Consider the following 16,117-nt stretch of genomic DNA (forward strand, 5'->3'; position numbering starts at 1 on the left):
CCATTTAAACACCATAGCCGGCGTGGCGATTTATCCGGTGCAACACTTCAAATTTTATTTCCTTCAATAATCTTCCTCTTCAGAAAAGGATTTATATCCTTTTGATTATGTTTGGTTTGTTTTTCTAGATCTACGTCATCAAGACTTTCTGTTAATTTTTTTCTTCAGGCTATTAGGTTCGAGAGTTAACTGTCTATTTTGTGGTTTCAACTATGCGATCTAAGTTTTTTTTGAATTTCATTTGTTTAACTTTGTTTTTATTTTAGTTTTTGATTTATATTTTCAGGTTGTTTTGTTTTCTCGGTGAGAGATTTAATTTTCAGTTCTTGATTGTATGTTGACACACTTTAACATTCCAGAAAAAGTATGTTGTAAAAATTATCCGAGCATCTGGATCAAAATATCAAAACCTTGTAGCATAAGTGTAACTATTCCATTCAAATGCCATTAAACATAACAATATTGGGAATGGCAATGCTTATATAAAACATTGAGAAAGGTTATGAATAGAACAAGAAAGCTCTCTAATCTATGATTTAAACTACTATTAATTACCATAATATATTATTCTAAGAATATACTAATAATAGAAATGTACGACACCATTACGTGGAACTGGGAATCACGTGATACCATTAGAACTTAACCCCGACCAAGTAATTAATTAATTACCTTGCACAGACAAAAGATTAGTTAAAATAGTTCCAAGAGCCAGTCAAAATTCCAAATGTTGAACCAAGATTATTAAATTATCAAGTGGTAAAAAAAAAGAACTAAAAAAAGTTTAACAGAGTGGAGATCTTTGAGGGATGCCTTTTCTTCTACTCATGTTTGTAGCAATGTCTTCTTCTGAGTGAAGCTTGTTGTTGTTATTAGATGAAGATGATGATCTTCTGTTGATTCCGGTGCACGAGACATAAACAAGTCCACTTCTCTTCTTCCTGACGATTTCAGGGCACAACATGTTGTTGCTGCTGCTACTTATGTTTTCTGAACCCGAGGAGCCGGATGAATAATTATAACAGCTCATTGGTTGTTCATCGGAATCAACAATTGTCGAATGGAGTGATTCGTTTGCTGTTTCTTGATGAGGGTTGGTGCCGTCTCCCATTTCTTGTGGAATGAAGAAGTCCGGACCTAGCTGTAATGTCTTGCATTTTCTGAGAAATGGAGATAGGTCGGTATAGTGCTTTAACACGAATTCCACCTGTACGTATAATACAAGTTACGAGCTAAAATTCCGTAAAAAATTTGACAAACTAAATTATCCTTCTCACACAAGCACACTGTATGTTTGTAATGTTGTATGGTACTGTTATGTTGCTAATTCCATAACTACCATGCTAAATGCATGGAATCAGTTCATCATCGAATCTATATCATGAAATTTGATGAACCTTTTACGTCGGATTACACATGTTAGATTATCTATCTATGTACCAAATAGAGTAATTCAGCTATTGCATGCTTAATGGATACTGTTATTTTAACGATACCTAAAAGATGATACATCTATACTCAAATGATCAATAATCACGGTGTAAAGCACAGGAATTGGGAGATGGCCTGATCACCTGAATTATGTACTAGAATTGAGCTAGAAAACATATAATATGAACTTGGGGAGATTTATTCATGAAATTACCTTGCAGCCAAGAGAGCAGTGAATAAATGGTTCTTGGAGGCATCTATCACAAGAAGTACAGTAATTAGCTGAGCCTTTAAACTGCCTATTCTGAGGCCTCTTCCTGATGAACACCACTTTTGCAGCATTGATCGTGTATGCCTGGCCGTGCACAATCAAACTAGCATGTTTATATGCATAAAACCAAATGGACATACAATACATATGTACATCTATATATTGGATTACATGGAGATCATGACAATTGAATAGAAAAAGAAGGTACCTGAATATTGGCGCAGTCAAAGAGTTTCTCAAGATCCTCCAATCTGACAACATCGTTATAAACATAGCGGCGTACTTGAAGAAGCCTATGGAAACGATGGGAATGAACACAGTGTGGGCATATGCTGGTGCAGCAATCCAAACAGCATATATTTTTCTCGTTTTTCTTGGCCATTTCATGAATTGAGCATCCCCTAAAGAATTTCTCAGTGCAAACTGCTTGCAACCAAGCTGCCTTCTTAATTTCCTAAATACATACCAAAATGAACCTGATCAATAAATATTTACATGAAAAATTGATAGTATGCACGTATTATTATATATACCCTAGTTAGCAATAAAATGAAAGATCAACACAAAAGTTATAGCAGAGAAAGTACCATAATTCTATGTATGTAAACCTAAAGAGATGAGAGGATGTGAAACTGTGTTATGGAAGGGTAATACTACGTAGTGTTATAGAAAAGAGAGGAAGTGAGGTATGGGATGAAGTGTGTATTTATGGAGGATCACAAGAGAAGGAGTGCTATCAATTTAACTCTTCCATACTACAGTAGCAACATAATGTCCATTTTTTAAAAGATTTCTTTTTTCTTTTCCTTCCATCTTTTTTCCTTTCAAAAAGACAGAAAAAGAGAGGGACTAAGATATGAGGAGGAGAACGTGGACACTGCTTCCGTGTCTCCCAAATAAAAATAAAATAAAATAAAATTACCACCTTGGCTTGGGAGCTCTCTCTACTCCTAAGCCACCAACTACCATTAGTTTTTGAAGAAGCTGCCAACCCTGATTATATTTACTTCCTGCATTTCATTTCCCCTTGAATACCTATTTCTTGAGCATGTAACCTATGTGCGTGCGTGTGGAGCTAGATGTAGCTAGCTATCCTCTACAATTAGAAAACTGGTCCAAGTTGAGCCGTGGGACGACAAATGACCCAACTCGCCATTTTTTTTTTGCTTTTGGCATATTATCTATGGTGAATATCGACTCCTGTGACTTCAGGACTTGAAGTATAGCCAAGCGTCCACATTCGAATGTTATTCTTATGTAATGCAGTCCGGTGATACATAAAACATGGGTTCCTGAGATATATTTTCTGAAATCTATAGTGAATTTCACACAGAAGACACTGGCAATCAGGATCACTGAGGAAAACTTCTGATAAATAAAAAGTTAAAGTGCGTGCAAGAAACTGGGTTATGGGGAAACAAACATGACAACATTTAACAACCACTCCACTAATAAGTGTAGTACTAGTAATAGGAACTAAGCCTAGATACACTCTCCTGCTGGTAATGTGGTTTTTGTCACAAACGTTGACAGACAAACACAACCCATGAAGCACTAGTTAATACGACTACGATTTTAATTAATCAAATCACTTTATTGCTAATTTTGAGGAAATCATGCTTATACATACATATACATATATATATATATATTTGACAACAAGGATTAGTACAGCTAATGCTGTAGTTCAAAGAATTAATCAAGTTCTTAGCCAACAAGAGTACTGGAATATCTACGAGACTATAATCAGCAAATCTTGATTAAAAATTAGAAGAGTGATCATTTGAATTGATAGTCAACATTCATCTAAACACTTTAATGACCATGGCAAGAGCAGTGCAAAACAATGAGGCCAGTTAGAGGACTGAACCTCGAGAATAAAAGCATAGTTTAGATATGTACACAGATATGCAAATGTTACTCTGATGCTAGTACAGCAGTAATATAATACAAAATGAAAGTGATATATTATGGCTGGTATCATGCAGAGGAAGTACAGAAATGAAGTCATGTGCAAGCACCTGACTGCTCCCACATGAATCCATTTGCCAAAAAACCTTATGAACATGAAACAAAATATATACTTTCTTTTTCATTGACTAATAACGAAAACTTTAATCAACACTTTTCATGAAAGATTATGATTTGTTATGTACCTTTCAACACAAAACTTTAAGAGAAATGACAAATTCGAACCAAACACACTCAATATATCCCATTAATGATATCTTGTAAGCATGGAGAACATGAAATTTTGATTATTTTCTACTGTAAAATAACCCCTTGGTGCAATGACCTTTTTCTTATAATGGACAGGGGCATTATATAGACTATAGTATTTCTATCTTACTGTGTCCTCATACAGTTTCTTCAACTGGTGAAATTATGTAACAAAAGGTATGTGTGAGAGAGATTGCAGTCAAAGATCAGAGCCAGAACGAGGAAAGTGCACGAGGGTGGGAGGTGGAAAAGCGGAGAACAAACAAACAAGCAAGCAAACAGAATGAATCAGCGTGTGAGCCGCACGAGGGCGGATCTCTCAGCTCTTTATCTCTTATCACTTTATCTCTCTAGTTCAGTACTCTACACTTTATTAAACATTACACTAGTGTCTGAGGGTGAAAGAGATCGCATTTTCTTATTATTGTTATTACCATTATTAACATTATTCTCATTTTACTCTAAAAATATAATGCTAACATTCTTATTTAAGTTTGCTTCTTCCCCATAGCTTTCGAATTTTATAATCACTTATACTCTGTTATATCTTTCTAACTGTCACTGAACACTTTCCAATCTATTCATAACTCTAATACTTGCCAACCACTGAAAATAATAAAAGATTCTTACATTGGATTCTTTTTTAAGTTGATGGGTATCCAAGAGTCGCTTGATCATATATGAAGAATAAAGTATAACTCAGTATTTGTAATCCAAAATTGATATATTAAACGCACTGGGCCAAACCAAAACCGAATCTAACGAAACTCTAACCATAATCCTCGCATCCTTCGCATTTGATTAACCTAAACTAAGCATAACCCTTGCACAGTTACATTCTTCTACCCTAGTGGTCACTCGAGATAGAGTTCGAAATAGAGTCACTCGAGACACATTGTGAAAGTACTTCTGAGTCTTGTATTTAACTTGGCAATAATACTTGCTGAGTAAAATGATCCAAAATCATGAGGCATAAACTTCAACTGTAGTCTATAGCCCACACTATCTCTGCTATAATTCGATAACGAATTATTGCAGGCGTAGGGCCTTTCTATCCACTCGCTTCTAGGATACTTGGGCTCCTACAGTAATATATGGGGGTCACACAGGTCGACTTACTCTTAGTCTCTTATTACTTGCATATTTACCTGCACTCTGCACTAACCACACATATAAAGCATCAATTCACTTTCTTAAATCACCCGTGCTTCTTTGTTGTGCTGGATCTGTAATACTCTATTCAGTATTTATCACCCTCCAAAACAAAGAGTTACACCCACTGTGACAAAGCTCCTTGCCAAGGATGGTTAACAAAATATTACAAGTTTACAACCTCTGGAGCTTATGTTGAGACCCGCCAGTTATGGCTTTGTAGGTCTTACTCAAAACTCATCAGTAGAATCAGAAGCTAGTTCAACTAGACCTGAGAAATAAAATAACGGGGTACCTTATTTGGAAGGCTCTGTTCTGAACCCCAAGGCATTGCGAGCCATATTGTTCTTCACTAAGGAAATTATTACCAAAAGCGTTTCTTCAGTAACCTAGTACTGACCAAAAGTTAAAGATATTCCCACGTTTGTAAACAACCCGGTCCTTTGGCCAATTAGACGCAGTCACGACCAGAACATTTCCAAGGAATATCCTCACAAGAAGGTTAAATTTTTTCCGTGAACAAACAAGAATATAGGCTTACAGGGTGAAGTACAATGCTCCACTTGGTAGAGGGAATGGAATCAGGTAGGAATAACAGAGGAAACATGTGAATAAAACTTAAGGTAGAAGAAAATAATGTAAGAGGGAAGAGTGAAAGCATGATAATGCAAATTTTTATGTAAAGGAAATGAGCAGGAAGTAGGAATGGACATTCATCCCCAAATGGGTGCCAAATGTCAACAGAGAAGTAAAATTCCAAAATTCTAAATTTCATTATATACTCACTCATTTTCATTTTTTCTGACCAAAAGGAGTATACCATGGCTAGAACCTTGGGAACTATAGCAAACTTTCACTTTAAATCCATAATTTCTGAATTATGACAGTTTTTGGTGCAGATTATGGCCAAGAGCATACAATTAGATCAGTTACTGTCTCAAGAGGACCCTTGGGCTTTAACTGTAAGTTTCAGAAAACTCTGCAGGACTATAGTTTAGGCAGTTGCACTTGCATGGACACCTGCTTGTGGCCCTATTCACGACATCCGACCTAGTTTTACTTAATTGTTGTACTTATACTCAATTAGTACACACAGTCCATGCTCTAGGATAACATCCATCTCCCAATCAGTCAACCAAATGAAGTTGACACTGACATTTCAATAAATAAATGTCACAAAACTTCCTAATAAATGAAATATAATGAATATTTAGTATTTACAAACATTTTAATTTAAAAATAACTCAAGAACATAGGGGAATTCTCTCATGTTTTCTGGGAAGTATATCATAATTATATAGTGCTGTATTTTATGTATAATAACCTGTCCTCATCACTACAATATTACAACGATAATAACAAGGATTACGGAATCAAAAATGATATTTTACATTAAATTATAAACAAGGCACGGAGAAAGCCAAGTATGTAGAAAAATATGTTTAAAAGAACCAAACCCCACATCAAGGCTTCTGTGCAGAACACATTTTGGAAGATTATTATTTTTTGCTTGTATTGTTAATTAGACCAAATAATGTGAATATATCTTAAGTATCTTCTGCAGTCAAATTGTTGTAGCCCCGCAAAATCCTCTCTGCCAAACAAAGTTACATAAAGATTATGGACTGAGATGGGATAGGGGTATAGGTCAATAAAAAAAAGCGTGTTTAGCAAGTAAATTGCAGGAAAAAAGATGTCCAGTATCTATACGTTGCTCAAGTAAAATTTTCCAATATGCTCAGATGTTGCCACACACACAGATTACTTTTAAAATTTTAATATTTGTGAATATAGCATCTCCCTTATACAAGCATACAGAATACAATTGATAGTTGGTAAAGCTCTTAATTTATGGAACTTTACATTGCTCTTCATCTCTCAGATTACATATATAGTAAAAACAAAATAAGGAATTACTAAATGATAGCATCTGCATAGACACATCTTTGTTAGAGCTCCCTTCCCAGGCTACTTTAATCTACGGGAAGTATATCTTCTAGTAAAATCAAGTTGTGGAAATTTTATACAGATGTCTTTGGTTTTCTAATATATAATTTGACTAATCATGTAGTAACATACCTACTAATACAAGAAAGGTTGTAGAAAAGTTCAAAAACTAGAAAAGTAAGACATATAATACGGGGATTTGAGATTTTACAAGAGAAAAATAAGGTAAAAACCTTAAATACAAAATGTCGTCATTGTGAATGAGTGATCATACTATGAAATGAAGTATATTAAATGATTACCGGCAAATAAGAATTCTAATAATTCTACTAAAATTACTCAAATGCGGCCCTAGTCAGCAACAGATTACCACTATTACTAATATGATATGTTAGTAATGTAATTAATCTGATAATTAATTCTAATTCAATCAGTTGTCTAATAGATAATCAATCAAAATTACTTTAATTCTTTGCTCCTCATTACACATAACATGGGTTCCCCGCAATTCCGCAAAAATCATAAACAACTTTTTTTAGCTACATACCCTAAACACCTTTAGGCACAAAAACATGTCTAGTTATAAATATAATTCCAAATGATTCAGTTGGAAGATGTAATCAAAATCAAGAAACATACATCAGTTAATTCTGACATGCCCCAACATATGAATAGTGCATAATTATGATCCACATAGAGCTAAAGGTTCAATTTTTATTCAAGTATTGCAAAAGATCAGCTAATTCTGACTTGACCCAACATACAAATAGTGCATGTTTATGATCCAGATAGAGTTAAAGGTTCAATTTTTATTCAAGAATTACATTAGAGAGAGAGAGAGAGAGAGAGTTACTGCTGAATTGAGCTTGCAAAAATATACTTAGAGGTTCAATTTTTATTCAAGAATTACATGAGAGAGAGAGTAGCTGCTGAATTGAGCTTGCAAAAATATACTTAGAGGTTCAATTTTTATTCAAGAACTACATAAGAGAGAGAGAGAGAGAGAGAGAGAGAGAGAGAGAGAGAGAGAGAGAGAGATTACCTGCTGAATTGAGCCTGCAAAATACTTAAAGGGTAGGAGAGAGATATGGGTATTGTTATTGCCTCCTCTTCTTGAGCTTATTCCCTATATAGATACACAAGGCTATATACACAGGTAATTTCACTATGAACACTGGGGAAATCTTCTGTCTCTCCATTCTTTTTTGTGCTCACTTCAAGAAAACAGTGTTTCATGTTCTAAAACCAAGAAGAACCATTTTCTTGAAAATGAAACTGAAATGGGCCAGGGGAAATTCAAATGATACTTTATGTATGATAGGCCCAAATATTAGCCCAAATATATGAAATATGGAAACACAAGGCCCCATTGAAAAAAGTGGGATAATTAATTCTAACGCGCCTGAACTACATATACTTTTTTTTTAAAAATCCGTGAACTATAAATATAAATTTATAAGTAATTTATTTTTCGATTTTTTTCAATAGAGTCTTTCCTTTAAAATCAGATTGACGCCGTTAATTTTGAAGAACATTTTTGAAGGTCCGAAGAATAAAAACAATTTTTAAGACGATTCCGGTTTCCAAACTTAAAACTTGAGTAACCAAATCGCTTGTTTTTCTATACTCTATCCATTAATATCGTCAACATTACTGAAAAATTAATCGAATCAAAACCCTAATTTCATTTAAAAATTGAAAGTTTCCCAAACTGAACTTGATTGTGTACTTGGGTAGAAGATTGAAAAATGAGTATTTTAGTTACTCAAGTTTCGAATTTGGATATCGGAATCACCTTCAAAGTTGTCTTTGATTCTATGGAACTTTAAAAATGTTGTTAAGAGATTTGGCACGTCAGTGAAAAACTAATGACGTTACTCAGATTTTAACGGAAGGATCGCGATTGAAAAAATCAAAAGTTCAATTACTTGATAATTTACTTTTATAGTTCAGAGACCCAGAAAAAGAATATTATAATTTAGGGACTTTATAATTAATTTTCCATTGAAAAGTAGATAAATGGGCAAATTAACATGATAAGTGATGTTTGAGAGGCCCAATTGATTGGCCCAAAAAAAATGGAATGTAGAAAACTGAAAACACAAGGCCAGAATGTAGAGTGGATAAAACAGGATAAAATAATAAAAAAATATTATGTTTGAAAACTTGATATACAAATCATAGAATCTTGATTACATATCTTTTTAGTATCAGCCATGTCTATGGCTACTATGAAACCAATGTACACACTATCTTCTTGTTCATTAAAACAGATTATAAAGATTCCATTTTTAAGTCCTGCAGTGTGTTCTTACAAGCTCAACTCAAATGCTTCATTACATATGTTTAGTCAAGATAGAGGACTAGTTGCACCTTCTGTAGCATTCAATCCTCCTGGCAGTTTTGATATCTCTATGGAAGATGATGAAGAAATAGACAGTAAGATTTTTATGTTCTTGATTATGTTAAATATGTTATTGTTTTTGAATTTTAATGTGACTTCATACCACATTTTAGTTTATAATTTTTAGTTGTCTTAAAGATTTAGTGCAATATTTAGTTGTCATGAAGTCAAGGTTTAGCAAGCTGCCTTCATTTTAGTAAGAGGGCTGTAAACGAACAGAGCTGAATATTTCCTTTTCGAACTCGAGTATTTTTTTAATAGAACTGAGCTTATCAATCAGCATTTAGTTGTCCAAACTTGTAAAGAACATACTAGAACTCAAGTTAAGAAAGTTAGAGATTTTAGCTAATTTTGTTTCTAATCTGTGCTCATATATAAATTTCCAGTGTTAAGAAAGTTTAGCTTGAAGTAAGTTATATAAGTCCTACTTATCAAAGTCAATATGTTTCACCTTCAGAAAATGTGCAAACTGAAGGTTTTAAGAAGCTTCAGTGTCAGTTTCTACAAAATGAATTATTAACATTTCTTTAGAGAGTGTTCTAACTTCTCAGACTACTGGAATGTGCAGACATGTCTATATCAACTAACATTATGTAATGTATTGATGCAAGATATGATCATCAGTGTCTAAATAAATTTGTAGAATATTGAAAATAGCGAAAATAATCAGCCTAAAATCTCTATATTGACTCAACAGATTCAAAGAAGGCACCGCCTTCAATGCCTCCAAAAGAAGGGCGATATGAAGTAACCATTGATAATAATGATATTCGCAGTCTTGACTTAACACCATTTCAGAGTGCTGTTGGCATTACTTCGCCTTCCTCTGGTAAGCACAATGAGAAAGCTATTCTACATTCATTAGTGAGAAGGGAAGGCTTATATTTATATCTAGTTTCTATTGTGCTGTTGTAGTTGAACCAAAGGAGTTTCTTGAACGGACGATTGGATTTACAATCAACTACACTAAAGAAGATCAATATGATCCTAGAGAACTTTCAGAATATCCTGATATACGACTCTGGTTTGTAAGACTCGATGCTACTTATCCGTGGCTTCCTGTCCTGTTAGATTGGAGAGCTGGAGAACTTGCTCGCTATGCAGCCATGCTAGTTCCTCACCAGGTAATGAATCTAGCCTCCATTTGTTTCTTTGTTTTTGGTAGAGACTAAGTGAAGGTGGAAACATCAAATTAATAAGTTTGTGAATGTCAAGGAACCAGTTATTCTAAAACTTCAAGGTTTTAGAGAATGACCCTTTCCAAAGATCTTATATTATTCTAACACTCCCCCTCACTCGAAAGACCATTTATGGGTCGAAGAGTGGACTAAATTGGTCCTCTGCCAGCCTGAGCTCTGATACCATGTCAAGGAACCATCTCAATGTGTTAGAGAATGACCCTTTTCAGGATCTTATATTATTCTAACAGTGAATATCACAATTGACAGATGAGTATGAGAATGGGAGTTGTATTTAACCCTGAGGCACTGGAGTTATTCGTGATGAAGAAAGTTTTTGTAGCATATTCATGGTTGAAGCAACACGATATTCCTAAGCCAAGATTGAAGGCAAAAGATATGGCCAGAATGCTTGGATTTGGGATCGGAGATGAACTATTTGACTTGATCGATAAACATCCCGTGGACTTGTGATACACTATGAGCTTTTAGGTTTGGAATTATATAAGCTTTCACAACATAGAGGTAAGAAAGTTAGAAATCATTTACATGTATGCAAATGAATATGGTAAAAATTAAGAATAGATGTGACACTGCTTATGTTCCTAGTCTTTTTAGAAATGGTACCTTGAACTTTGAAGCTACTATCTAAAATAATAATCCAAGAACAGATTTTGATTCTTAAACAACTGTCTATTATCCGCGACAGGAAATGCTGCATCAAAAACACAACCAACATGTATTAGTCAGTAAACATGGAACCATATTCTGCTGATACTGTCACATGACATGTACTCTATAATAGCGAGAGAGAGAGAGAGAGAGAGAGAGAGAGAGAGAGAGAGAGAGAGAGAGATGGGGGGGGGGGGCTGGATAACTTGTTTATATTTACAATGCTGCTAGTGCAGGTTGGTAATGATTTAGCTTAATTCTTAACCTCTGACTCATATCAAGTACTATTTTTAAGATATGAATCATGTTGAGCTAAATTATTTCAGCAGTTCTAGCTACAAGCTTAATGCTTTTTTATTAGTTGATCCTTTCAATAAATTAATTTATGTACATTGATCATAAAACGAAGTTGAAACCTTTAAGGATCTAGGAGAGCCGATAACTTAATATTTTCCTGAATCGGTCTCCTTGATATCAAATGCAAGCCAAAAAGGAAAAAAACAAAGAGAAGCATGTTAGTCTGTTAGATATGGCTCTTCTGACAATATACTAACGCTTTAAATATGCCAAGATTACTGAGATGGAGGTATCTGAACACAAGCATTTAGATTTAGAGACCAAAATTCTTGAGCTGTGTATAAATGCATCACTTAAAATCTGATAGTAGGGCCTGTTTTGGATATCGTGGTCGGTAAGCCAAGGGGCAAACTAGCCAGCAATGTTTCAGCCTACGTGATCTCAGACTATACGTGTATAACTAAATACCGTGTTCTGTTGATCCAAACGTTCCTATGGAGAGGAATCATCACGGGTCAGTTCATGTGACAACGAACAAAATTAAAAAAAAAATGGAGAAACAGATAGGGGGACTTTGATAGAACAGATAGGCCAGTATGGAAAGGCATTGAAGGAGCAGAAAATTAAGTATGAAGAAGATGGATTTCTACCCTGTGTTGAAACAGGGTTTCTCATAAAAGTTGTCGGATCCTTGCCTAGCTAGGAGTTTAAATTAGCTCCCTGGACAAGACAAGAACACATGATCAGACACTTTTAAAAAATATACAGTATTTGGTAGTAGTGATCAATCGGAGAAGTTCTAAAACCAACACAAGTATGCCTAGGCTGAGGCTTGACCTCTTGTTATCGAGAAAAGAAAAGAGGAGTATCCACAAGTGTTCATTATAATGCTGATCGATCAACTAGACTGATGCTAAACATTCTGGTTCATTCAGCCTCTTGGTTATAAAGTAACTTTTTTCGAGATTTAGACCTAGAAATCAAGAAGAAAAACACTAAGTGAAGGAAAGCTAGCTTATTGCTATGAGTGGCAAGTGACATGTTTTGGCATATTTGAAGAGTCCATCTGTCTGCAGGCCATGACTATTCTAGCAATAATAATAAAATGAATGTCATGTTTCTTCTTCTCAAGCTACATACTTGATACATTATTCATGGTCCCTGCAATCATATAAGTTTTCAAGTTGATCAGAACTGCCCATATCATTAACAGCCCTACTTGGGGCCAGGGATGTTGATTCTGCCTTTTTGCCTGTGAAAAGATTACATGTATTGTAAACAATGCCACTTGCAGTGTCCTTTTTTGAAGACCATAAAAAAACATACTCCTTCTGATCATTAAATGTTCAGATCTTAGAATTAGATCTACAGACATACAAATCTAATATCACAAAAACTGTGATGATATAGTAGCAAACAGACAGAAGCATTGTTCGGATCTAGAGTAGAGGTAAGTTTTGCGTATATTTTACCCTCTGTTACACACCCTACTAGACGAGTGAGATATACTGAGCATGTTTGGTTTGAAAAAATGTTGTCGTTAAAACTAGCAGATTAACTTGGTAAAACAATATAAAGCTAGCATGATAGCAGGAAATAGGAAGAGTGTTTTCTGTGCCTGCAAAATCAAGAATATGGAGTCCTAGTTATTTGGGAGAATTTAGCTTTGTTCCCCACTAATTAACCTGACAAACAAACTTCATCTTTATGGATCTTAAACTAATGATCCAAGTCTAAATAAAGTTAAAAACCAATTAACAAGAACTTTTTGTTATCGACATTGGTGGACCCTGTATTTGGACATATAAAAGCATGGCCTCCCTATTCTAACCATTCAAAAATCTAGCAAAGCCTCTTGTATCATCTGAAGCTCTCAAGAGATACTCTTTTATTAGCTGCACTTAGGATCTATCTGCTTCTAGCATAGTAGCTCTATTCCTTGCTTAATTTAGAGCAACAAAAGCTATATATCGAAGATGAAGAATATATCCTTCTTAATTTCTCTTCTGCTGTTGACTACTCTCCTGCATGAAGCTCAAGGTATGTCCAACTACCATCTGATATTTGAAATTTTATAATGCATTAACACATAAGCCTGATATACATGTCAAGTCTTCCTCTAGCACCTTAAGGTTTTGATAGAGTTCGTATTGACAGACAGGCATGATATACATATTAAGCACTCCTAACGTCTAAACAGTCTGGAGCATGTACATGATTTACAGAAACGATAAAAATTAAGGCTGTATTTATCGTTAATTGACCTATTCGACTTCTATTTGCAGGACTGAAAAGTAGAAAACTTCTCTCAGGAACAACAGACTCCACTTCTATTTCTGCTACTTCTTCAAAGGTTAGTTACTTAATTTCCAAATTTAGTTAGAGAGTGGTGTTGGTATTAAGGAAAGATGTGATTAACATCTTAAGAAAACCATTACCTTCTATTTAACATGATTTTAATGATTGAATTACTTGCAGAATCACCAGAAGATTGAAAGAAACACGAATGAAGTGGAAGTTAACGGGAAAATGAATACTAGTGCTACTACTAAACAAAGGGAAGACAACAGGAAACGAGAAAATTTCTCAGTAAAGTCATCACCAGTGGAACTAGAGGCTGCCCCGAAACACTATCCAGATGTGTTAGACATAGCTGGAATGGACTATTCTCCAGCAAGACGAAAATCTCCGATACACAACTGATCAGAGTTTGGATGAAGCTGAAAAATTAGAAAAATATACTTCCTAATACTTTGCAGAAACCATGCATCATCTAAGGATGGCTTTGTATATAGTATACCTTTTTTTTTGTTATAATGGTAGTTTACTTGGCTATTTTATCGATAACTAGCTAGATAATACTATTTGTTCAATGATAAAGTCATAAGCACATCCACACCCTGAACTCAGGGAGCTTAATGAATAGTACACTTGATCAGTTACTGATCAGAAAGTACGAAAAAGAGAGACCAGATATATTCTTATGTTTTTTTATTTATCCCGAATTAATTAAAAACTACACAGCATTCTTCAATGCAGTCACGTTGAACACGATGCTCCCCACATTAATGCAGAAGTCAGAATTGCATATGAATGGAGGGATCAGTCATCAGAGGGACTCTTTAAGAAGACATGCCCCATTCTCATATGAAGCAAATTTGTTTAAAAGTTTAGTAGTATATTTTATATTAAGTTCGCGTTAATCTGGTCTGTATCTTACCACAGGAGCTCTTCATGTAGTTGAGATTCTTACAAACTTTTAGTACATAGGTTTACGCGAGATGTAAGGTACTCATATGATAAGGTGAAATTCGATAATTGTACAATTTCAAGAACTAAGAATGTGAGATTAAAAACTATAGTACTTTTTAAGAACTAAGATATAGTTCAAAGGCGTCTGAATGAAACTTAACTTAGGTTCCCTTCTTCAAGCTTAGCTCTTTATTAAAAATCGTCTACTTAACGAGTAATCTTTCTAAAGCTCTTAAGCGTCTTAACTGGGGATTTCTGTTACCATCTTTCAATCAAATACGAGTACATTATACTTGTTATTTGTTAATAGTATGAAGCTCGGAAATAAGATATGAATGTTGATGTAATCCATAAATGGAGACTAAGAAGTAGGTGTGTATGGCATTACATGAACCACACCTTTTATGTCTTTTAGGTCAATTCAATGGAACCCTACATGTTTCTTCTTATGAATTATTATCGTTGTAATTATACGAGTGGATGATGGATCTAAGTGGTCACACAGACATGTGGGCTCATATGCTTCTTTTGTTTTAGTCGTTTTAATGTGTTTAACCTGGAGACTTCCACATTATGGGGGTGGACCTTCATGTTCTGTTCATTAGCAGAACACTGATATGATATAATTAGCAATTAAGCGAGTGTTGAATAGCATAAGATCCACTTTATGGTTTTAGATGAGCTGGTTACTTAACGACTTGTTAACGTTACTTAACAAAGACTTGTTAACGATGAACCAGAGAAGCAATGTTAATGTTTCTAGATTTTAGATGATGAAATGCAAGTATAATATGTAACTGAGTTCCAGATGCTAACATTTAAGGTTACTGTTGGGTACAGACATTTCTTTTACATATGCTGCTGAGAACAGTAGAACATTCAGATTCAGGCTCAGATCATTATTGCACCATAGCTTTGTCAATTCTTGCACCCACAACTTTGAATTTTACATTTCTGATAAGTTTGTCACACAATGGTCCTTCTCAAGTACAACACTGGAATCTGCACAGGCATAGAAGAGAAACATCAGAGTAAGTGAAGGTTAAAGCACATACCTTTGAACAATGAAATCTTTAATTAACAGCATTTAGCGTACTTTTATCCACTTCACCCGAGAGTGTGTCATCTAATAGAATGTTAAGACCCTATTTGTATGATGAAATTCAGTTTAAACTCCTTAACAAGGACTGAAACTAGCAAGCTTATTGAAAAGAATACTCAGACGGGGAGCTCTGACGAGTAATTGTGTAACTATTTCAAATATTATATATAGCCTTTTGCATCAATTGATGA

General features: G+C 34.6%; 2 protein-coding genes across 8 annotated transcripts; one reads left to right on the plus strand and one right to left on the minus strand.

Annotated features, from left to right (window-relative positions):
- Positions 1 to 657: 657 nt before the first annotated feature.
- LOC141708935 (protein RGF1 INDUCIBLE TRANSCRIPTION FACTOR 1-like) lies at positions 658 to 8,290 on the minus strand. 6 transcript variants are annotated; one of them, XM_074512778.1, is made up of 5 exons: positions 8,064 to 8,290; positions 5,370 to 6,668; positions 1,911 to 2,156; positions 1,646 to 1,786; positions 658 to 1,207 (listed from the first exon to the last, which is right to left on the minus strand). In XM_074512778.1, exons 2-5 carry the CDS (start codon positions 5,403 to 5,405, stop codon positions 785 to 787), a joined length of 846 nt encoding a protein of 281 aa, XP_074368879.1. In that variant the 5' UTR covers positions 5,406 to 6,668; positions 8,064 to 8,290; the 3' UTR covers positions 658 to 784. The 6 variants fall into 6 exon arrangements, with proteins under 6 accessions (XP_074368879.1, XP_074368882.1, XP_074368881.1 ...); XM_074512781.1 differs by having other exon boundaries at positions 6,537 to 6,668; positions 8,064 to 8,288; XM_074512780.1 differs by having other exon boundaries at positions 6,532 to 6,668; positions 8,064 to 8,288.
- An 897-nt stretch (positions 8,291 to 9,187) lies between these two features.
- On the plus strand, positions 9,188 to 14,445 carry LOC141708936 (protein CHLORORESPIRATORY REDUCTION 6, chloroplastic). 2 transcript variants are annotated; one of them, XM_074512785.1, is made up of 6 exons: positions 9,188 to 9,460; positions 10,123 to 10,254; positions 10,341 to 10,549; positions 10,874 to 11,128; positions 13,858 to 13,925; positions 14,051 to 14,445. In XM_074512785.1, exons 1-4 carry the CDS (start codon positions 9,238 to 9,240, stop codon positions 11,075 to 11,077), a joined length of 768 nt encoding a protein of 255 aa, XP_074368886.1. In that variant the 5' UTR covers positions 9,188 to 9,237; the 3' UTR covers positions 11,078 to 11,128; positions 13,858 to 13,925; positions 14,051 to 14,445. The 2 variants fall into 2 exon arrangements, with proteins under 2 accessions (XP_074368886.1, XP_074368885.1); XM_074512784.1 differs by having other exon boundaries at positions 9,189 to 9,460; positions 10,874 to 13,612.
- Positions 14,446 to 16,117: the final 1,672 nt, after the last annotated feature.

Source organism: Apium graveolens, chromosome 2 (genome assembly GCF_009905375.1).
Source record: "Apium graveolens cultivar Ventura chromosome 2, ASM990537v1, whole genome shotgun sequence".
Lineage (NCBI taxonomy): Eukaryota > Viridiplantae > Streptophyta > Magnoliopsida > Apiales > Apiaceae > Apium > Apium graveolens.